The sequence below is a fragment of the Scatophagus argus genome, chromosome 18 (genome assembly GCF_020382885.2).
Source record: "Scatophagus argus isolate fScaArg1 chromosome 18, fScaArg1.pri, whole genome shotgun sequence".
NCBI classification, from domain to species: Eukaryota; Metazoa; Chordata; class Actinopteri; family Scatophagidae; genus Scatophagus; species Scatophagus argus.
In genome coordinates this window covers 4506166-4529390 of record NC_058510.1, presented here as the reverse complement: position 1 = coordinate 4529390, position 23225 = coordinate 4506166, and the positions used below count along the sequence as shown (strand labels likewise).

Genomic DNA, 23225 nt, shown 5'->3' with positions numbered 1-23225 from the left:
ACACATCTTTCTGCTTCATTTGAGCCATTCTTAACAAGGGGCATCTATCACGGAGGTGCTACTATTCTGCGGTCGCACTGACCTCCAGCGCGCTGATTTATTCCTGACCATCTCCTGAGCTCTGTCTTTTCGCTTCCACTGCGGGACAAAAACCACCGCTGTGAGCCTTTTTAATTATGAAGACATAATTTAAAACTTCATCAGTTCTCAGTGGCTGCCGGACAGGCTGACATGAGCTGCTGGGGCTGCTGGGGGTCATTTGTTTTAAACGGAGACGAGCGAGCGTAGATAAATAAAGGCAGCGCAGCTCAAAGTGCACACACAAGTCTAATGTCACCTGCTAACAACGATCACACACACGCCACTTTGATAAAACTTTCCTTCTCGTTACGGCTTGCATGCATGTTGTTGTCATTTCTCCAACCGTATATTGGAGCCTTGCAGTTAATGGAGGCTGTGTATTATTGTGTGTGTGTGTGCCTGAGAGATGAGATTGTGAGCACAGAGCATCATTATTTTGACTTTGACCTCCTCTGCTCCTGTGACTAAGCGAGGCAGCAGGACACAACAGAGACGAGGGCGAGGACGGGCACCCAGGTCCACTTGGACCAACAAGGTGGACAAGTTTACCTACTACTACACTGTATTAAACCAATTATTGACCATCAGGGATCGCTTTAGTTCTGCCACCGTGAATGTTTTGTTTACTCGGCTCAAGAATGTAGCGAATGGGGTGTCATCGACGGCGCAGGCGGCAGAGAGTGTAAACATGTTTTCCTCCTTACAAGAGGATAAATAAAAAGACTGCTGTTAGAAGATTTAATTTTGAGAGGCCTCCTCTCCGGAGCTCTGCGCTGCGCTAAGAAGCCCATTGCAAAAGGCCTTCAATTAGAAGAGTGTGCCTTCATCTTCTGACCAAAGGCACCTTGAAGAATCAAATTATCTCTAAATTTAAATAAAACAATCACTGCCAATCAATCAGATTTCATTAGCTCCAGAATGATTTACGTTGCCTCTTGAACACGCCAGGAAAAACTTCAGGCAGCTCTCACTCACACTCACATGATTTAAATACAAGTGTGTAAGGTCATGCACAAACACAACTGTGTGCACAGTAAAGGAAAAGCAGAAGACAACAGGAGTTTACACTGAGAGGTCTTTTAATTCCTGATCACACAAGGCACAGATGTGTTTGTTTTAACCACAGTTTGGGAGATTTGAGTTGTGTTTGGGGGACTTTGAAAAGTTGGAGTTCACATTCTCCAGACTGGCAGTCCTCTGGGACAGACTGACACAGAGTCAGGTCGATCAGTTTAGAGCTGTGTGTTATCATTGAGCTTCACCACCGCTGTGCTAATTTAACACCATGATAAATGGCTGAAAACTGCCCTCATCTCCAAGGACTTCATTTACAAAAATGACAGTTTTTCACATACATTAAAAACCTCTTGATTATCTCCAAGGGGGAAAAAAGCTGATTATATCCACAGCATTCTGGATGAAAATATGACAATATATGGTGCTGGAGAACCAACTTCTTTTGGAAGTGAGATACTTTTTCACATCTTTATTTATTTAAAAAGAAGTTCTACTGATTGTGACTTCACAGGCACCAGAGGCACTCTGTGGTGCAGAAAAACAAAAATAGCTTGGGAAAAAAAAATGACAATAACCAATTTACAGTGTGTGTGTGGTTTAAGACCTACAGATTGCTGTGTTGTTTCCATCTAGGCTGGAGCGATATCCCACTCTCAGTCTTGTCAAAAATCGCTCCATCACAGCCGACGGAAGTAAATGCCCTTTCCCCAGACAGGACGAAGGGAGGAGGCTTGTCTACACTAAAAGCATTTTCACACGGCACGACCAATCTCCAGCACTACAGCCCTGACCAAGGTCATTTCTGTTCAAACAGCAAAGCCCAAGATGATGTAGTGAACCGATATCCCCCGGGTCAGCACGGTATATTCCATCTCAGTAGCTCGACTGACTCTGGGCTTCAGCATCCACAATTTTATGGTTCTAGAGGTTACAGCTGAGCATGCTGATTTTTTTTTTTTTTTTTTGAAGGTGTAAAGAAGCTCAGTGGACTGCTGTAAAATGCCCTTATCTCGTCATCCGCTGTCAGCCCCAGATGTCCTGTAAGTAGCGCTTCTCCTCTCTCAGCTGTGCCAGTTTCTTCATGGCCTCCAGCTGGTCCACCTGAAGCTCCGTTTTGATCATCTCCATCAGAGTGTCGTTCACGTCTTTGGCCATGTTCTTGGCATCTCTGGCAAAGAAAATAGTGTGTGAATATAGAAAATGGGGCAACACAATCAATACGCATGTTTTTGAGATGGTTGGATGTGTGTATAAGCACAGCAGCAAGCCCACAGTTTGTAAAACCAGCAGGTGCTGCCAGAGCAGGAGTGCATCCTGGAAGGAAATTGGTTGAAATCTTTATCTTGCTCCTGCTGCAGCATACTGGAGGAGATTCATCATCCTGTGGACCTGAAGTGATATTTTCTGACCCTGAGGAATTCGCACAGTTCTGACTTTTCAAAAATCATTTACTCAAAAGGTGAGGTGATGAAAGGAGAGGAAAAAAAAGATGATACTGAGCTATCCTAATGCTGACAAGACTTTATACGTTACAGGCCTGTTTGTGCTTTGCTTTGCTTTGTTGTCTTTGTACTGACACAAACAATGTGTTGTGATATGGAAAAAGAGTACAAACCATAAATGCTACAAACCGTAGAGGACAGGTGAAGTCAGCCCTGAAAGGGAGTCCCTGAAAATTATTTGTTTTGATACTGACACACACGCTTCCAGTCAGTTCAGAACTTGGCAAAACTACAGCCAAACAAATGCATCAATACAGATTTACAAGTAAATTCGAGGCTGCAGAGAGACGCGGTGACGTGACAAAAAAATTGACCAGGCATGCAAAGACTGACAGAGTGCGGAAAAGAGCTGAGATTGAGATGCTCTGCAGTCCTCTTCACACAAAACATGACACAACCATGTCAGGTGGACACCGGGATGAATGTGCAGCAGGGTGAAAAACAGCCAGTACAACTCGGGACGTATAAAACCTACAAGTGAATTATTATGATTATCTGTGTCAGTCTTACCCGCAGACATAGAGTCGACCGCTCTGTCTGAGCAGGATGTCAGTGACGTGTCGGCTGTTAAGTAGCAGGTTGTGTTGCACATATCTGCATCGTGTTCGAGAGATGGTGGCGGCCTCCTCCTCCTCCTGGTCATCTCTGGAGAAACACACCTTCAGGTGGCTCAGAGTACCGCTGGACACAAAGCCCTCCAGGTCCTCTCTGGGCAAAGGTCAAGGATTGCAGAGAGACATCCAACCATTTCAGATCATTATAAATACAATTCTCCACAAGGTTACTCCTGTAATCTTGGACAGGCTGTTCCTGATTTGTGTCATTTCGAAAGCTAGAATCAGGGGAGCCAAGACGCAGCTGGTGAGGTCGAGAAAAGATTTTGTATTCAAATGTACTTGTTTCATTGTTACTGAAGAATAAATGTAGAAACTGCTGGCTCAATAATGCCACATATTCAACACTGTTTTCATACAGACTATTTATCCTTTCACACCCAACACTCCCTTAAGATATTTAGCAATAGCTTCACATGACATACTACCCCCAGAACATTTATTTAAAACAAGACAAAAAAAATCTGAAAAAATCCTGTCAAGCTCCATAAAACAGAACACTGATGGGCAAAAGGTCTGTGCAAAAACTGTGCCAGACAACCAATTTATCTTGTTTAACACAAGAAGTGGAGGAAAAAAATGGTTTTCATAAGCAAGGTTGAGTCACTTGTTATAAACATCTTTTTTTCTTTACAATCAATCCTCCCAGCCTTGCAGTTGGGTGTAACCTTGCTCCCCCATATGTGGTCTGCTTGCCAACTACCTCTTCTCCTGCCTCAGTGTGATTTTTACAGAGCCTGGGGTGCTATTGGAAGGGAAGGAAAGAGGAAGGTGCTGAGGGAGTACGAGTTTACTGTGGCTCAGAGCATCTTGTTTAAAGTTAAGCAGCCAGAATGAGCAGGCACACAAACAGATAACACCTGCGCGTGCGCACACACACACACACACACACACACACTTGTAACAAGCCGTGGCTCCGAGATCATGGGTGAAGGCCTTCGCCTCAGGGTCTGAGTTTCTTCACTAAAATAAGGCATTTTTTTTAAAAAAAGCCCACAGGCACTGCAGTGTGAATACTAAAGGGAGAGATAAGTATTGTTGTCTTTGTTCTTAGGAAAACACCCTGAATTGTTGCTTCACTTGCAATTTTCATCTAACATTAAGTCATTAGAACAAAATCCGTCTCATTTGGCCGTGATGCCTGAATACAAAGGCAGTTTGGACATGAGAGCAACAACAAGAGTCTTGTCTGATATCTGAATATGATTCATCATAGACTGATAGTCATGTGCGCAGACGCTGACAGATGACAAAAGATGGCTGATTTTTTTTTAAGAAAAATAAAAACAACGGAGGGTTTCTAAGAGCCAAAACCTGCCCAACTCACCACTTTGTTTACACACATAATAGCCTATGGCAATATCCCAGATGCTAACGTGAACCCAGCAGGCCTTCCAGTTGTGTTTCCCCTGCAGCACAAATTCATATATAAGAGGAGGAATCGGAGCGAGAGAGGAAATGATAAGTGCAGCAGAGGGGAGAGGGAAGGAAAGGCTTGATGTGACAAGCAGGCAGATTGGCATCAGCCTCTCACAGGGATGTTAAGTGCCACGGCTGATTGAGGCGCATCGCTTTCGTGTTACTTATTTTTTTATTTTTGCTTACGGGAAAGTCAGAACAGCATCAGAGTTGGTCACATCCTGCCTGACATTTTGTAATATTTATGCTATATTTATGCAAGTTCAAATTTCTTGACTTCTGGATTCTTCTTTAAACACTGAGGACACTAAAAAAATGTCACAAACTATGCAAAGCAGGATTCCAAGAGAAAAACAAATAAAATAAAATGATTAACTTTTATAGAAATCCAACTGAGACGAATGCAGACGGGCCCTTCAACTTAAGGTATGTTGTTCTTTCTGAAAACCCATTTAAATTGAGTACAACTCTTCACGGGTGGCTCATAAAACACAGACTAATCGCTTTGGTCAACACAGCGGGGGTGTTCATCAGAGAAGCCCACACTGTGAACAAACACAGCCTACTACCTGCCTGTGAGTCGGTATTTAACTAGGGGATAGAGGAAACAAAGGGGAACAAACAGCATCCTCTGTGATCTATTCTTGTGTGATTAAGGATGCTAATCCATTCACACTATTTAATCCTGCAAAAGAACTCGATCGGTGCACCGGCATTGACTACACGCGCGACGCTGATACCAGCAAGCGCCAATCAATTAGTGTGTAGTCTGGACAGAGTAAATTTGGAACAAATTGATCAGAGCAGTGATCTACTCGCAGGTCGGTGGCCGTTTTCGACGCTTTGACAAAACAAGGGCTCATTTCAAGAAATGCAGTGTATTATTTGAACAGTCAAGTTTGATTCTGTTTGTTCTTAAGCCTCTGCCCCGACGACAGCGGAGGCCAGAGGCATTAGGCTTTCAGGCTGTCCGCACATCTGTCACATTCTTGTCAAATTTAGCACAAACGTAGTCAAAGACGAACTGATTTGAATTTGGTGGTCAAAGGTCACCGTAACCCCACAAATCACATTTCAGCCATGACTCGAGAATTCACATGCTGATTATGGCTAAATTTCACACAAATGTTTAACAGAATAAAATGATGAAGTGATGGCATTTTATAACCAGAAGGTCAAAGGTCAGTTTCACTGTGGCTTCACAGTGTTGTGCAAAAACACTTCTCTGGCCATCATCCAACCCTGTAACTCAGGAACAGAAGGGCAGATTGTTGTTTTTAGATCTGTTTGCTGTCCACAAACCCATGAGGAATATATTTAGCTGCTAAATGCTACACCACACCCACAAGCTAGTTGCTAACCTTTTCTGTCTACTGCTCGATGCTGGCTGGGTACAGTCCCATGGGTTTTTAGAGTTGTTTTCCTCTAAACAGCTGCCTCCTGCTCCTAAAAGCTGTTCAGGTAAGAGCAGTGACAGTGAACCAAAACAGTAAGGCTGCAGGCCTTAAAACCAAAACAATGAGCTGAAAGGTGTTAAAGTGCCTCACAGAACCAAGATAAGAATGATCTGTAAATAGTTAGTTTCTGAGTTTAACAAATCTGGATAATCCATCAACTTGGAAATGGGTTCAAAACAGAAATTCTCATCTGAACCCAGCCTCAAGAAAAAGCTACACAAAAGGAAAAAAAAGAATCGCAGCTTACCTGAACAGGTAGTCTCTGTCTCTGTGGCGACAACCGAAGAACAGCCAGGTCTCGCCAAATGTGGCCTCGGGGTTCTCCTGCCTCTCCTTCTCTCTGAAAGTCAAACAATGGATGTTAGCGGTCAATCAATGCTAACAGACGACCAGAGCAGATGGAGGAGAGAGAGTCCTTCCTCGCAGCAGAGGTTAAAGAAGAGTAGTGACACCATTAAGCGCCGTCTGCAATGACAGCACACTTAGTGCCACAATTGCCTAATGCACAGAAACGACTGCGTGTGCTGCAGCGAGGGTATTATATGGATTATTAAATTTCACCCAAACAGAAGGATAGATCCCATCACTATAAACAGTTACTGAAAATGAAACTAGGGCTTGTGTGCTTGTGTGTGTGTGTGTGTGTGTGTGTGTGTGTGTGTGTGTGTGTTTGTCTCCAAGTGCTTGAAAGTGCAAAAAGAAAAAAAAAAGCTCCTGCAAAAGTGATTCCTCTTGTGGCTTGGGAGTTTGGCAAAGCTCCCAGAATCCTTTGCAGGCAATGGCAATGCAGTGGCACAAAGCGGCTCTGAGGATGTCAGTATCTGTGACGCACACCTGCTGCAAAGGTGACAGTTTTCTCCCAGATAACAACAGCTGACCCCCAACCTTTCATGATGACATCAGTCAGTTGATTCACTTAAGAGGCGCACATCATCAGCCCCCCCCATCCGGAGGGAGGAGGGGAGACAAGAAGAGCGAGAGAGGGTGATGCTGAGGTGACCTACCTCAATGAGGGGTTGAGGAAAGCCTCAGTGAGACACTGAGACCAGGTCCTTTGTGCCGGGCTGCTGCACTCTGAGGATAAGGTCCTGTTTCCCTTAAACCCCTCCCCCCGCCCCCCCGCCCCCCCGCTTTTGATTTTACAACAGACTGAATCGTGATTTGTGTTTTTAAATTAAAATGACAACCAACCACTTGCGCTTGATGCACTTGTACGGTGAATAAAAAGGGTTAATCCACTAATTTAAGGTTAAAATGATAAGTTGATTAATGAATTAGCTTGAGTGACCAACTATTTTATTAAAGACCCCCTCCAGGCATGTTTCAAACCATATGAAAATACTAATTACATCTATTCTCTCATCCAGAATCTAGAAATATGAACTTTTTTGTATTGTAAAAATCAAACTGTGGGACACAAGGCTTCACCAAAAACTCCATTTCCCATCACATTTGTTTAAGTTGCAAACTGGCCCCTAAATTAGTCGTGACACACACGAAACAAACTTTTCCCTCCTGAAAAAATGTGGAGTGAAACTAGAAGTTGAACGAACCTGTTTCAGGTGTGAATAACAAACAAACGCGAATGCTTTCACGCACATCAAAATTCATTGTTTGCAAGACATGTTTCTCGACATTATGATGAAATGGGCAAGGACAAGATGGAAACATCTTTGACAAGAAAAGAAATGGTGATGTTTATCAAGCAAATATGGAGGTCAGAACCAAAGTCAGGATAAAAGAAATGTAGCAGGAGAAACTTTTTTCTTTTGCAAAAAGTTTAAAAATTTACTACATTTAAATTAAATTTGATTCATTTTGTTGCTAATGTTAGAATGGCATGGGGGCTAAGTTTTATCTGCTTTTGAAGGCAGGCATGACAACAAGTTTGAGAAAGAAGCAGTTCTGTCGCTGTAATTTAAGTATCTTTTGGGATGCTGCTTGGACAAAACAAGCAATGTGAAGACTTTCACAGACCAAATAACTGACATATTTATTTATTAATGTACTTAATAACACAGAGATTAATCACTGGTTGCAGCCATACGCCAATTAGTTTTAATGAAAAAACAAATCAATGATTGTGAAAGCTGAAAAAGAAAATACCCTCATTAATTAAATGCGACGCCGCCCAGTTGATAAAAATGCTTTGGAGAAGAAATTTGTTTGAACTTCGTGTCTGTGAATGGGGCTCAGTAACAGAGCTGTCTGGCTGACTTGATCTAAACACTCAGATCTCATCCATTAGCATCCTGGACGAGATTCTTCTGATCTGCAAACAGCCTCAAGTAAACTCATTTTAGTGGGCTCGTCTCTCTCACCGCCTGCCCTAAAGGGATCAATACCAATATGAAAAACCTGGATTCCATTCTGAGTAGACCACACCGGCGCCTTTCTCTGAATACAAATCACATCACATCACATACCCACACTATAACAGCCTGCAATGCAATCTCAGGGGGGAAGGCAGCATCTACAGAGCACTCCATTTGGGGTCGAAATCTGAAGCGGTTGCCTTTCAGCACCATTCAGATGATCAGCAGGAGGGGGAAGCTGCACGGAGAGCCGAGGTGAAGACTTGGTAAACATCCCAATTATCTCATATCTTTCATGCATTTTCTTTGCAGTTCCATGCAAGGGGTGCCGAGCTGCTTTCAGGCATACAAATAAAACAAGAACAAAAAAAAAGTCTAAACATAACAACAGCTCGAGGCTTAATCACTGAAATTACATTGTAGAACTACACCCAAATACATCCGACGTGCTGAATTCAAATCATTTTCATGATACAGTACAATGCTGAGTAGTGAGATGCTGTAGCCTAATTGTAATCAGCTGTCTGGTTACACTGATAAATGGAAGCTCAATATTCGCTCACACTGACTTTAATAAAGGTTGTCATATTGAATGTGCCAAGTATGCCTACCGGCAAACTGAAATCTCAAACTGAGTAAACAATTTTTTTTTTTATTTCCACAAAGGAAAAGCTTGTTAGAGCGGCTGAGGAGATTAAGGCTAACTGCTCATTTAAAAATACAATATATGTTTAACTGTCAGTGTTCCCAGCTACATAGAAAGATGCTGGATATCACATCCTCCATAAGATCCTTCCATGCAAACCACAGCAATCAATACGAGACTACTGGGGTGGGGGGGTGTTAAAATCTCCTGGCACCACCAAGTGTGAGCTTCTGACCTTTAAAGAGTCTTCTTCCACTTGTTACCAGCACCACAAACTCACACAAAGCACTTTTGAAAACAGTCATCGATTAACAGTGGGGAGCGGGGTGGGGGTGGTATTCGAGGAGGATCGAAATGTGCCCATGTTGTTTTGTTACTAACAGGACCCTTCTCGGGCCTTGAGGCAGATGCGGTGTCCCGTTGACAAACTGCTGATTGTTATCGTCTATCAGAGTGCAGCGACGGTTACCGAGGCTGCTTGGAATCTCAAGTTAGAATCTGTATAATGCCGCGCACCGTGACAGGTTTTTACAATCCTCCAGTACAATGCACAGCCGGCAGGGGAGAGGATGAGAGACACCGAGAGGGAGGAGAGACTGAAGAGACAGTCGAGCTGATGAATTGGTTCTCACAAGTTTATGCTCCAAACAGTAAAGAGTCTCTTGACCAAAAAATAAAAAGGAGAAATTTGATAAACAAAAGAAACTAAACTCTCAAGGATGCATCTGATGATGAGTTGTGGTTGTATTATGAGTCAAAGCCAAACAAAATCAATCAAGGTCTGAGTGTTTTGTTTGCACCGAAAAGCAGGTCTAAAAGGACAGACCATTAATAAACCCCTCCAACGTGTATTCTGATATATTTTTTTTAGAGATTTTAGAGAGCAATGTTTGGCTAGGACTGTACGGATCAAAGCAAGACTGATACGTTCATATCGCTGCCTTCTACCAGAGTACTGTCCCTCTGGCTCAACCTTGATCATTAAGAAGAGGAATAGTGTAACCAGGTCAGTCCAAAAAATGGGCGCTATCTTCAGTGCTCCTCCATCCCAAGGGCGCAAACACCTCTCACCCCAGATGACCACTCATCCTCCTCTCAATCTGCTAGAGACAATCCACCAACGCCATTGCTTCAGCAGGTGCCAAGTCACCTCCCGGAGCAACCGCCTGCTGACGCCCGCCACCCGCCTCAACAGAGCAGACGTCCAGGGGATTTAGAGACAATTGGAGTTGACTGGGGCACAACCTCATTTACACAAAGCCACCCAAGAGTTAGACATGTCAGTCTGACTAAAAAGGCTTACTCCGCTTTCTAACAAGTCATGGAGGGCTAAGTGTCTGGTTCAACACACAGGCATCAGCCTGGATAGGAAAGCTTCAGTCACATTAAATCCTTCTGACAGGTCATCGTATTGCAATCTTGATTCAGCCGTCAAGTCGGAACCCCAAAAAATTAAACAAAATGTCACGTTTTCTAAAGAATGATAACACTCCTCCAGCATTTCAACCTACAGCAACAGTTTCACAAGCAGGGGAGAGCTACGACTCACTCAGCTAACGGTCAATATCCTCATGCTTCCTCTTTGGCAATTAAAAGCAATGATTTACTCCAGTGATGTGACCACCACTGACTGGACTTTTTTACTTTCAAATCAATAATGCTGCATGTGTTGCTTTGACACCGGACTCTTCATTACAGGCTTGAGTCATAAACCTGTGCATCGGAGGGAGGGCCTAATTTATTCCCGGTGAGACGAGTGAAGCATCTGAAATAATCCCTGACGTGATCACAGCCCTCGCCGCTCGATTTGTTATGCCTTATGAGGACGTAGATGACGTTGACTTCTATCCGCTCTGAGGAGGGTCTCATTTAATTGTCTGTGCAGATCACTCGAAATAGATGATGTGCACTTAACATCACTTAAACATTGTGAATATTCATTACCGGGTGCAGAAATTTGACTGGAATAATGCGTGTCACAGGGCGCAAAAAGCAGCGTACACCCTGCATGTTTCTGATGCTTGACGTGAACACTCAGCTGCATGTCTCCGTTACTTGATAAAATCATCACTGTAAGATAATATTATAATGTATTATCAGATGTGCCATACCTTTGCTGGAGGAAGCCAATGAAGGGCGCAACTCCTGTGCCTGGTCCGACCATAATGAAGGGCACCGACAGGTCAGAGGGAGGCCGAAAAGAGCAGTTGGGTCTCAAACTCACATGGATCTGGGGTCAGAGGCCATTAGCAAGCATTTCAAATAATGAGAGTAATTACAACAACGCTGAGAAGCCACTGTGGGACTGCTGATCTACTAATCGATCTGCTTAATATTCTCAGACTCACTATAAGGAAAACTCAAGAGCTCTGAAAGGAATCCACAGAGTCTGTGGTAGAGGGGGGATTTACTTTCTTTAATTTAAATGTATTCGTTAATTAACCGCACACAACGGGCCCAAAGCTTGTTCTTTTTTTAGTCTTGCACATTAAAATTGGGTTTTCAGAGAAGCCTAAAACATGTAGCAGAGACAGGTTGAATCCCTAATGTGTTCTGCAGTGGCACTTGCCTTCCATTTTTCTGAAGAACTTCTTGAACAGTAGTATTTGGGGGGAAAAGGACAACCCAGCTCTACAAGAATTTTTATAAAAACAAAGACAAAGAAAGACAAAGATCTTTCCAGATATTGTATTTTTTCCTCCCTCTAAGTCGGATGGAGGGGTGGCAGGTTCAACTATTACAGCACCTCAACACTCGTACTTCCAAATATGAGCTCTCATCAACCAGGACAAAGAGTTCTCAAATTTGCACAGTCTTACACAGCTCTCATTTTCCAGAGTACACATTACCTTTTGCAGAGCCGTTTTGCTGGAGGATTCAGTCTTCCCTGGGAAAACCAGGACAGGATTGATGAGGTCAAACAACCAACCGGTACACAAGCCTCGCCTCCCCACAGGCCGCCCAGAGCATGCTGGGAACTCCACTATATTGAAGACAAAATGCAGTTTTCCTGGGTGCCTAAGACAGGAGCTGCAGATATGGTGCCACAGAGAGTTTGAGATGGTAGGAGACAGAGAGAGAGAAAGAGAAAACAACAACGTGAGTGAGAGTGTGTGCACTGCATACAGACAGTGACAAGCAGGGAGATGAAGTGAAAAATAAAGTGAAATGCTGAAGCAGAGGGAGGACACGAGAGTACAGTAAAGCACAAGCATTACGAGGGAAGACAGATTCTCCAAAACAGGCAATAATACTCTGACAAATTATTCACACAAACAACCTTAAAAAAAAAAATAAAAATTTAGTTAAAACAACTGATCAAAGTAACAGGGATACACAGACATTTGATGTAATGCCAATCACAAATATGGACATGACACTTAAATGAGCTCAGTAACAGTGGTTACCAACCTTTTGGGTGTGACTTTAAACCACCTTTTAACTCAATTATGTGGATAGTATTATATAATACGCTTTCTTACAGTTGAATTATCAGTGCTTACATTGTATCCGTACCAGGCAGAGTTCCCAACTTTGATTTAGCGACTTTTCAGACCCTGTCAACGTCTTCTATTCCTAACGGCTTCTAATGTCTTCTATTCCGATGAATTTGTGATAATTTGGCTAAAGGTTTCTCTGTCTAACTCTTATATGGCTTGAAGTGATCACTCCCATGACATTATCTGGCAACTTTAACTGATTTTTTGCTACTCAGAGCTTATTACTTACATTGGAAAAGAGCTGACAACACTGAGAAGTCAGATGTTTTAAACAATTTAAGCTACTTGTTTCAACTGGTCAGCGATTCCTTTAAGCCAATATTTGAACTTTCTATCCCCTACTTTTAGCTAACTATGGGTTTTTCAACTTTCTTTTAAGCACATCATAATTTAACTTTCATTTTTTCAAATTTGTTGAGCTATTTTATAACCTTTCCTCATCTCTCCTGCCAAACTTTAGAAGTACTCCCTTGACAGTACACCTGGTTGGGGATAAATGATCTACACAATGAAAATCACGCCAGACTTAAAAAAAAAAATAAAGCTCGGAGTGATCAAAAAATAACTTCCTGTCTGTCTTGTTTCAGTAAAACTGCCTCTCCTTCCTCTCCATTTCGGTGTACACTGCTGGCCGAAGAACTCTCACGCTCTCTCATCCTTCACTCTCTGTGGGCCACTAGAGACCTCTATTGACCACAGCATCAATAATGCAGGCCTCTAATGTCTCTGCACCATCTGATAAACTACAGACACCATCTCTCCTGTCCGTTCTCTGTCCCTCTGCACGCACACACACACACACAAACACAGCAGCAAAGTGAGGGACTAATGAGAGGAGCAGAGACGGTTTGACATTGCGTTAGATGCGCCTGCTCCACACAGGCTTTAAAGCAAACTTAATGGGTACAAGCTTAACAGGAAGAGCAAATCAATGATTGGCTAAGTGAAGCAAAAAGAAGGAACTCTTGGGCCTTTTTAATCTAAGCTACTTGCTAATGGCTACACAATATTTACACTCCAGTCATTTATGCACGTTTTTCACACATCGTTGAGCTTATTAGGGAATTACATCCACAAACACCCATCCACACTAAAGCACACATTAACATGGGGCTGCTATGTTCAGGGTTTTGTTTCTTTATAAATCAGTTTCAAAATGTCTCCAAAAAAATCAAAATTCATATGAAAATGTCACACTTTATATTATTCATGGAGTTTCCCTTTGATGTTATAATAAAGCCTATCAAATGTCAGATAATTTGAAAGCTCTATCCACCACTGTGAAAGAGATGGCAAAATAGTGGATCTCCAGTGGAAAGTGCAAGATCAATATATATGATATCCAGCCAGCTCGACAGGCTAGTGGTACTTAATAAACAAAGTCAGAAGTATATGAGCTAGGGATTTGCAAAATGAGGTAACAAGACCAAATACAGAAATCTACACATCCTCGCCGAGGTAAAATAACAAATCCAGTATTATTTTCACAATTATCAAGGATACAGTTTGTGTCAAGTTTGGAACAAAATGGTTGTGCCAGTTAATCATTGAAAACATCGAAACAATTGAATGGAACAGAGGTCAACCTTCTGCTGTTGTCACCATTGTGAAAAAGATTTTAAAAAAAGAAAAAGAGAGAGAGACTTGAGACACTTCTTGTATATGCAAATTCTTTAGAATCATCAGATGGTCAAGTGGTCACTTTCACAGACTCCAACTCCAAAATTAGGCTTTACTTTATATGTAACATATCCAAGGATTCAATTCTTCTCCATGAAATGCATACAGCAAATTTCTTGATGTATAGCTGACTGTGCAGCACTGAAACCGCAGTACAATAAGACATACATACTCATGCATACATGCTATTCCGAGTAAATGATGGCCAAAGAGCACAGACGCACACATGTAAGAATGTAAGCTGCATTCTTATTTTCCTGTCACCTTACCTGGCTGCTGAATAAGGCCTGGGCTGCAGTTTCGGCAAATGCTCTGAAAGGAAAGCACAGCTGTCAATCACCGGGCTGTAACGCAGTGAGATTTTGTTACACAGACACCCATGACAGAGAGAAGACAGAATAAGTGAAAGTCATCGCGGTCCATTGAGACGTCCTACCTACCAATTTATCCTCGGTAACCCCCACCCAGGTTACAATCTTGTTTCTAGGACACACTTCTATATTTATGAAATTACAAACTCAGGGTTATGAAATCCCAAGTGTCCAGATGTGAAGCCAGTAGGAAACAGATTGCTAATGCAGACCTTATTTCAATGCCAGCCATGAAGGTGCCCTCTTTTGGGTAATATGTAGTGCGCACAGCATCAGTGAGGGCGTGTCAGAGAAATCGGCAAAACTTAGAATACTTTTAGATAACTGTTTACCCTGTGGCAGGGAGATTTGCCATTTGCTACAGTATGACCACCAACAACTATTAGATTTGGGTGAAAAGAGTGATTGGGAGATGTGTGATGTGCTTGGTATGTCCTCCTTTACATTTTGTTTGTATCCTAGTGATAGATGAACCCAGGAAAGTAAAGCTGCACCATATGTACCAGCTGAGACCGTACAATAACACATTTTTCTGCTAAATTGCTTGCAAAGAAGCAGCTGGACTAAATCAGTTCTCTGCTCTCTTTCTGGATTTATCTGACATCTAAACAGCTCAGGGTGTTAGCAAGACAGCTTTGCACACTGACGTCCATTTCATCTCTTTGAGCTGACGATTTCTTTTTTAAATGGTCAGGGATGAAACAGTGACAAGAAAGTCTGAAAGAGGGTTTTAAAAAAACATAAGCCAAACAAAAACAAGAGTGGGCTGATGACATATGAACTAAAACAAATCTGCATACATTTAGGATGGCAGGAAATCAGAAGAAATATATTGTTTATAATTTATTAAAGACGCAAAGCTCTTTGTGTGCCCGGCTCAGGCCAGGTAATTTACCACTCAGTGTTTCACAGCATGTCAGTATGAAAAAGATGAACAGATCTGCTCAGTGTGCCATCTAAATCATACAGAAAATTAGTTGGATTTTGATTGTTCACACACAAAACATCTGAGGTACTGCTGATCGATCTACCGATTCTTTTCTTAATCATCCTGTCAATAAAATGTTAGAAAATAAAGAAAAATACACTTTACAATTTCCCACAGCACAAGAGACCAGATTGCTTGTTTATTCAGCCATGGCCTGACAAAACCCCAAAGATACTCACTTTACTATGAGAGTAGAAAAACAGCAACTCCTCAGTGCTGAGAAGTTTGGCTAATGAACTCAGTGATCAATCAACTAATCTTTGTAGCTCTATTTTTGATGATTAATAAATACAGAGGTGGTCTCTTGAGCCAAACGACTGGTACAGTGTGGACCTATAAACTAACTTCAGTGAGGGGAACTTTTAATCTGAAACAGAAGTTCAAATGCTTAGAAACGGAGGATCAGCATGTGTTAAAGACTGGAAGGCTGGAAGGCAGGCAAATTTAAGAGAGCCAAGATTACAATGCTGGATTTGCTTTGTTAATAATCAATATGCAACTCATATTTAACGGAATTCATGTTTCTCATGAAAGAGCATTAAGTAACCCCCAAAGGGCAAAATCATCACACACGACATTTCCAGCAAGCCTGTCGACTGGTGGAAACACAAACCATCACGTCTCCATCAGACGATGGATGTGTCACGATGTGCCTTAACACAATCCTCTGCAGCTGCACAGCTCTCAAGTTCCTGCCTTTCTATCACAGAGTGGCAGCACGTGTCCGAAACAGAGGACAATCAATCCATCATCTCACATCACTGCGCCATGATGATACTGCTGGTAGATACAGAGGATATATCACTTTTAAAACCTCTGAGTGTAAGGCTTCATTTTTTGTTGTTGCAGTGACTGGCTGGGGGACACATCTTAAAATATGTATTTCAATGAAAAAAAAAGGTCTCTGTTCCAAAAAATACAGTCCCACAGTCCCCGATACGTTTTCAGAAATGATCATTTTCAGGGGTACCATCGATCATACTGCACAACAATATAATCTATTCCATCTCACAAGTCTCTCTGCGCGGCAATTTATATGCAGGGGTACAATTTTAGTGAGGAAAAAAAAAGAAATAGCAATGTGGTTGAACATAAAAGTTATATTTCTTAAGATATATGGATAGTTGCTTTGGCTGCAGATGGAATTATTGGAGAATTAAGGAGGCTGTTAGCATTAAAGCATTAAGAAGAATTCTCCTTGGGAAGATTTTTTTCTTTTTGTTATAGCCTACAAATGCTAATTTCAAGTCACTTCTGAGAAAAGGACCTGCGAGCTCATGCTTTTCCCAAACCATTAAAAAGTTTTTCATGGCATTTTATTCTATCTTAACTGAATAAAGACAGAACTATATGTGATATGCAGTGCATTCTGTGCACCCAGGACACCTTATTTTAAACTTCAAGCTTCTCTGGAGCAAAGGGGACACTTTACTTGTCTTTAGTTTGCTTTAGTTTCTTCCACAGGTCACAATTGAGCAAAAGAAAAAAAAAACAAAACAATAAAACTGCACCCCTGTGCAATTTCATTTGAGCAGTGCAGCAAAATAAATTGAAAAAGATGCTCATGGACAACATTAACCTCTCTGAGGCTGCGACCCCTAAGTTTTCATCTGACCCACAATGAAACAACAGGCCATATAACAAGAGAGCTGACTGTGGGAAGCAGGTATCTTTCTCAATTTGTACCAAGCATTTACTTTTAAACCCAGCTTGCACTTGGCCAAAGACATCTGAGCTCAGACACATCTCTCCTCATTATTTACAGTTAGTGTATGACAGCATAAACACTGATCAGCAAACACCTCCCCTTCGGTCAGGGTAATGAACCAAGAACAGTGCAAAAACAAAAGCTGCGGTGTACCTCAGCAGTGACACACTGAGTCAGAGCTGACCATTAACCTATGATCCAAACTGACCCCGTGCTCTTGTGTTCTTGCAAATCTCAGTGGCTCACCAGTAAACGGCCTGACCGTCCCACTACTAACAGCTGTTGCCCCTGAAGTGCCTCCGGTAGCACATTCTTCACGAGGGCACGATTGTCGCGATTCCCGCATCAGTTCACCGCATGAAAAAAAGGTGCTGCGGTTGGCAAGTAGACCAAAAATAAGTGACACTGGGGTAAGCCAAGAGCTGTGACACAGCTGTTTTAGAGGAGAACTCAACTTGTATGTAAAGCTGCAGCCAACTAATTTCACTGTCTGGTAAGTTTCAGTCAAAGCTTATTAGATTTGCACTGAATGACCAGCCAGCTATCTTAATGAGCTGAGAGAAAATGTTGGTTTTCTAACAACAGTTGGCTCAAAGGGTTAAATTGGGAATGGCAGAAATGATCAATATTATTAGCAGAGGGGGAAATGATGAATAAAATATCTCTTGACTTGCAGCTACAATAGTTCCATTATATTCACAGGACCTGACACAAAAAGCATACCAGACTGATGTGTTTTAAAATGAGATGAGGAAATGAGTGTGGATCCTTTGGGGAACCCTCTGATGTTCTCTGTCTGACCATTCGACATAATTAAATGCTCTCACAGAACCAGCCTCGAGACTCACGCTCATAAAGCTGGATTTACTGATGCTACAGGGACCCCTACTGGACAAAAATTATTCAGGCAGATCAGCATGAGTGACACACACAGTTAGACAGAGTTGATATGACCTGGAGTGTTTTCAAAAGTGAAACAGTTCTGAAGTGATTTATTCCACTGATGTTTAGAGCAGGTGCACTTTAAATCCTGATCTCGTCAGTTAGTCTAATTCCCCAATTGCTTCAGGCAACATGAAAGCTTCCATTTAACTAAACATCCATCTATTATAATAATAATTTCGAAACATCATCAATATTAGTGCATTTTCTCATTAGTCACTGGATTAATGTTATGCATTAAATTCACTTATTTGCTACGTGACCTGAAGATGAAGTAAAGTAGAAATGATAAAAAACAAATGTGATGTTTGATCAGACCTTGTGCTTCAAGCAGACTCTTAAGTAACTCATCTAGACAAAAAATAAGCGAAAAAAAAATATTTTTTACCCAATAACTCTGACTATCATGGACCTTGTGAGTGACTGAGTGAGATCACAGTGGGCACTCTGACCTATAATGAGGCTGAGAGGAGGCGAGCAGGATGGGAAGGCTTTGAGAAGCTCCAAAACGCTGAGGCTCGGGTCTCTGACATACATGTTGTAGTCTGCAGAGCCTTGTTTACTGCAGAGCTCTTGCAGTCTCCTTCTCTGCACACTGTCCACCGTATGCTCCACCAGCGCTCTGAGAAACGCCTGATAGAGAGGCAGAAACAGGAAGTAAAGTCACTTGTCCATCAGCAATGGTGCTCGTTTTTCAGGCTCGGATTTTCATGCACAGGTGAAAAAAGAAGAGGCATTTAATATATTTTCTAACACTGCTGTAGAACAAATGTCAATGCCATAGAAAGCAAGTAAGTCTTTGCTAGATTTCTTGGAAAAGGAAAACTGCAGAGGCAGACCTTGATACCACACCACGTCATAGAATACACACATTTTTTGATGTACTGCTTGCACACATAAAATTGTCATTTGGTTTTAACTGCTTTTAAAGTATCTGGAAATTAATAAAGCGGCTTTCTTTAATTCTCCCCAAAAAATTAATCAAAATCAATTTACGCAACCAATTAATGTGGTAAACTTGCACAAGACAAGCTGCTTTTTAACTGGTCTTGCATCAATTATTGTTAATCTTTTTGTCGACTGAGATGGAAAAGGATTTAAAAAACGATCATTAAGAAATATTGAAATGCAACTCCTGAGCAACTTTTTGAGTGATTTCTACTGTATTCCACAAGCATTAATAGTCCTGATACATATTCACAACTTCTGAATATTTGTCATTCCTAAGCATTATGCAAAATTTCAGTGATTCATTACCATTTATGAGTGTATGTATGGAGGGATTAGTGGCACATTCTTGTAACTTGCACTAGAAGAATTATTATCTACATCCTGAAATCCATCCAGTATGGACATCACTTCATCACTATTTGACTTGTTTCAAATAACAGTGTGAGCATCTGGCCCCGTATTTGGATAGCTTCAGTAATAACACTCACATTTGTCTCAATAGAAATGGCAAGCCAAGGGATGCAAAGTACATCTTTCTCTATTTGATGTTGTTATCCGTACTACTGGGAATCGCTGAGGTGGTTATCTTTCATTATCCTAAGAATCATGGCATATAAAGATTATATTGTTGTAAAAGCTTTAGTAAAACAGATTAGCTTCTGGGATTACACAGTAGGTTTTGTAAAATAAAACTCTTACTGCCTGTAGTAACAGTTTGACCTGAAACAGTCAATTTTTGCACAGAAATTTAATAACACAGAGGAGAAAATGAGACTGTGCGAAGGGAACTGACGGTAGCTGTTACAAATAAGATGTACTATTTCTGACACATTATCAATTTTAGCTCAACAGTTGAACAGCTCCTCTAATAAAATCAGTGCACTAATGAGGACGAAACTTTCCTCAGTGTCTCTTTTTAGATTGTTAAAATCTTTTTTTTTTTTCATAAAATGGTGGAACAGACAAATGAACGGGCAACCCAAAAACATAACGCCTCCGGCCAGAGATTTAGCTGACAGAGAGGCATTAAAAGGGGAACATCTATGTCAAAATATAATTATGCTTTTCCATGCCACACAATACACTTTACTCCAAAGCTCTGACAACACAAATGAAAGCAGTGCGCTCTAGTTGGAGAAAACATGACACTTAAAAAACGTCTTCCCTCTTATTATCCTGATACACTAAAACGACAGACTTTGCCACTGCAGTTTACAAGGTAAGCAGCTGTGGAGCAGTACGTGGACACTCAGTACCTTCTTAGGAACACTTCTGATCTCTAAACACCATGTCAGCAGGTACAGCAGAGAAATGTTCTGAGGAACGTATGGTGGCACCTGGGCACCTACAACCAGGGAGGAAAGAACATAATGATCATAACACAGGAATGCCACAAACATGGGGATGTTTGGGGAAAAATGCTATATTACAATGTTATTTTCAAAAGTGCAAGTTAAAATTATTTTGACATGTGCACTTTACCCTTTTTCTTAGAGTCTTTGCATAAAGAAATATGTACTCTGTGGTTCAACTTGTCATGAAGGCCCAGTCTGTGGAGCATGTCCTCCACCTCAGTGGCTCTGTTTGGGCAGAACACATCAAACGAATCCCCTGGCTGATAGGTCATCATTGGGTAGTCCTTAGAATGAGAAAGAAACAATCTAACATTCGATCCAAAGTTCCTCCTCTAAAGAAATACAGTGTGAGTAAGTACTTAAGAAATATGCGAAAAAAAGTCAAGCTTACAGAGACATCCAGCTCTAAGAGAAGGGCTGTCTTGACTGAATCTCCTCTGGTCAGATGAACTGCCTTGGATATGGGAACCTCATGAAGAGTGTCTTTGTTTAACGGTCCAGCAATCTGAAAGAAAACATCATTGGGATGAGGGCTGAAATGTGGCGCAAATTCTGGTTTTATCAGCAGTACAATTCTTTACCTGCTCCATCATGTCCACCTCCTGGAGAGAGACATCCAGGTAGGGGGGAGGCAGAGCAGGAACATTAAGAGAGGACTCAGACAGCGGTGGCAGGGAGGTTGTCAGTGAGGCTGCCAGTTCAGCATGGGAAACTCCAGCATCCCCAGTCCGTGTGTCTGGTCCTGATGTAGAAACACTGGCAGTACCACAAGACTGAGATGCCAACCCAGGGCTCTCTGCAGGAGAAGCTGGCCCGAGATCAGAAGGAGCAGAGGATGTAGCAGAAGCTGAACATGAAGCAGCGGATGCTAATTTGGAGATCGTTTCTCCAGATCCTCCTGGGGACTCGCAGTTCTGGCGGTCAGTGATGCTTAAGAGGTTTAGTTGGATGTCTGGTATGGATGAATCTGGAGTTTTCTTTGGTGAATCCCCTGCTTCTCCTTTCATGTAACCAGTCCTGTCAGAAGCCATTTTTGATAAGGCTCCTTTGATTGCTTTCCACAGCCCGTCAAGCCAGGGGTCCACAACCACCTCCAGCCTAGAAAGAACCAGGTAACCAAGATGATACACAGAAATGTAATAAAAAGAAAAGAAATAAAGTGGGTCGGCTAAAGACAACATGCTGAAAGTTGGATGTATCTCTACACAACCTACCCTACACCATCATCTGCATATCCTGTTGCATAGAATTGTTTGGCTCCGAGTTCCTGCAGACGTCGCTCAATGGTCTTCCCACAGTTGCAGAAATTTGCATAATTTGTGTCTCCTAAAGCTGAAGCAGACAGAAAACAAATGAAGATTTCCCAAGCCAGCAACTGTTCAGAAAATAAACACTGTGCACTGCCCTGCAGTGTAATGATGTACCCAAATATGCGTTTACAAACCAAGTTCCCCATATTGACAAATGAAATGCAAAAACAGTGACCCTAGACCCTCATAATAGACTTTACCTAAAAGTGCATAGCAAAGGTGTTTATAGTGGTCAGTGGAGAGGGTCTTCTTCTTGATGCACTTTACAAATTGGAGGGCATTGTCTGGAGGTTCCCCATCTCCAGTAGTAGACACAATAAAGACCACTGGGGCATTCTCCTTCTCCAAATTGTACTGGAACGAGTTATATGATAAATCAGTGCCTGGTGTCTCCACTAATCAGTGTGAAACATCAAATTAATATCCACAAAGGGATCAGACAAAATCACTTTTACTAAGATATTACTGGGTACCCGTTCAGTGTGGTCCAGGCAGCTGAGCTCAGCAACCAGTCCGTGCTCCTCTGCAGCCTCAGCTACCCCCTCTGCTATGGACTGGGCTTGGCCCTTCTGAGACCCATACAGAAGCACGAACCGAGGCTTCACTTCACAGGGCATGCTGGACAGTGCAGATATACTATGCCATTTACAGATTTGAAACAATTCGGAGACAGAGAGGATACAAAGCAGGACTGAGTAAATCCAACCGCTATTGTAGTGATTAAAAATGAAAAATAAAAACAGGATATCTTTTAAGAATATCTCAGCTTACCTACATAATTCAAATTTTGACAGGTAACTGACAGGCTGCCACAGAACAACAGTCCTGAGAAGCCTGATTACTACCATATGATACAGTACCCGGACGTTGCGTCAGTTTTCACGTTATTCAAGCGTTATTCAAGTGCACGTGGATTCCAGCATGTTACGTTACGTCTAACACTAATGAATATAGTAAGCAGAGTGGCATGTTTTTACCTCTATGACAGTTAGCATTAGCTTACACCTAATAAATGTCAACTGTGACACAAGGGAGACAAGCCCTATAGCCAAAGACTGATTCCCGGATGTTGTCTTTACGGACTAAAGTTATTCACTAAGAAATCACTTAACGTACAAATATGCAAATGTATTAAGAAGCAGGTTGCAAACTGTCAGGAGAATTCACAACATATATTTTCTACCTTTTCATAACAGCCGTGGGAACTCCAATCCAATCCTTCTCAAGGAATTTTATTATTGCTGGAATTCACGCGAGATCGGAGCACTGAGACTGAGATTGAACGTGATCGGGAGATACCACACAACAAAAATATCTTTTTGTTCTACCCTTTAAATATCCTGTATAAAAATCTTGTCATCATTATCGG

General features: G+C 41.8%; 1 protein-coding gene across 6 annotated transcripts; it reads right to left on the bottom strand.

The window, feature by feature from the left end:
* Positions 1-1142: 1142 nt before the first annotated feature.
* Positions 1143-23162, bottom strand: mtrr (5-methyltetrahydrofolate-homocysteine methyltransferase reductase). 6 transcript variants are annotated; one of them, XM_046371026.1, is made up of 15 exons: positions 23040-23162; positions 22330-22492; positions 22057-22210; positions 21761-21878; positions 21128-21644; positions 20938-21051; positions 20674-20830; positions 20448-20536; positions 18693-18873; positions 14501-14543; positions 11901-12081; positions 11163-11281; positions 6338-6430; positions 3111-3308; positions 1143-2266 (listed from the first exon to the last, which is right to left on the bottom strand). In XM_046371026.1, exons 1-15 carry the CDS (start codon positions 23045-23047, stop codon positions 2122-2124), a joined length of 2280 nt encoding a protein of 759 aa, XP_046226982.1. In that variant the 5' UTR covers positions 23048-23162; the 3' UTR covers positions 1143-2121. The 6 variants fall into 6 exon arrangements, with proteins under 6 accessions (XP_046226982.1, XP_046226983.1, XP_046226980.1 ...); XM_046371027.1 differs by having other exon boundaries at positions 22330-22474; positions 23040-23157; XM_046371024.1 differs by lacking the exon at positions 23040-23162 and adding an exon at positions 22628-23033.
* Between the last annotated feature and the right edge of the window lie 63 nt (positions 23163-23225).

Bases quoted from the DNA above. Each gene is read 5' to 3' on its own strand.
- mtrr (XM_046371024.1), bottom strand. From the start codon at position 22,704: ATGGTAGTAATCAGGCTTCTCAGGACTGTTGTTCTGTGGCAGCCTGTC. The intron at 21,645-21,760 runs GTAGGTTGTGTA...GGTTCTTTCTAG, and splicing joins TATGCAGATGATGGTGTAGG to GCTGGAGGTGGTTGTGGACC. The intron at 12,082-14,500 runs GTAAGGTGACAG...CCATATCTGCAG, and splicing joins AGGCCTTATTCAGCAGCCAG to CTCCTGTCTTAGGCACCCAG.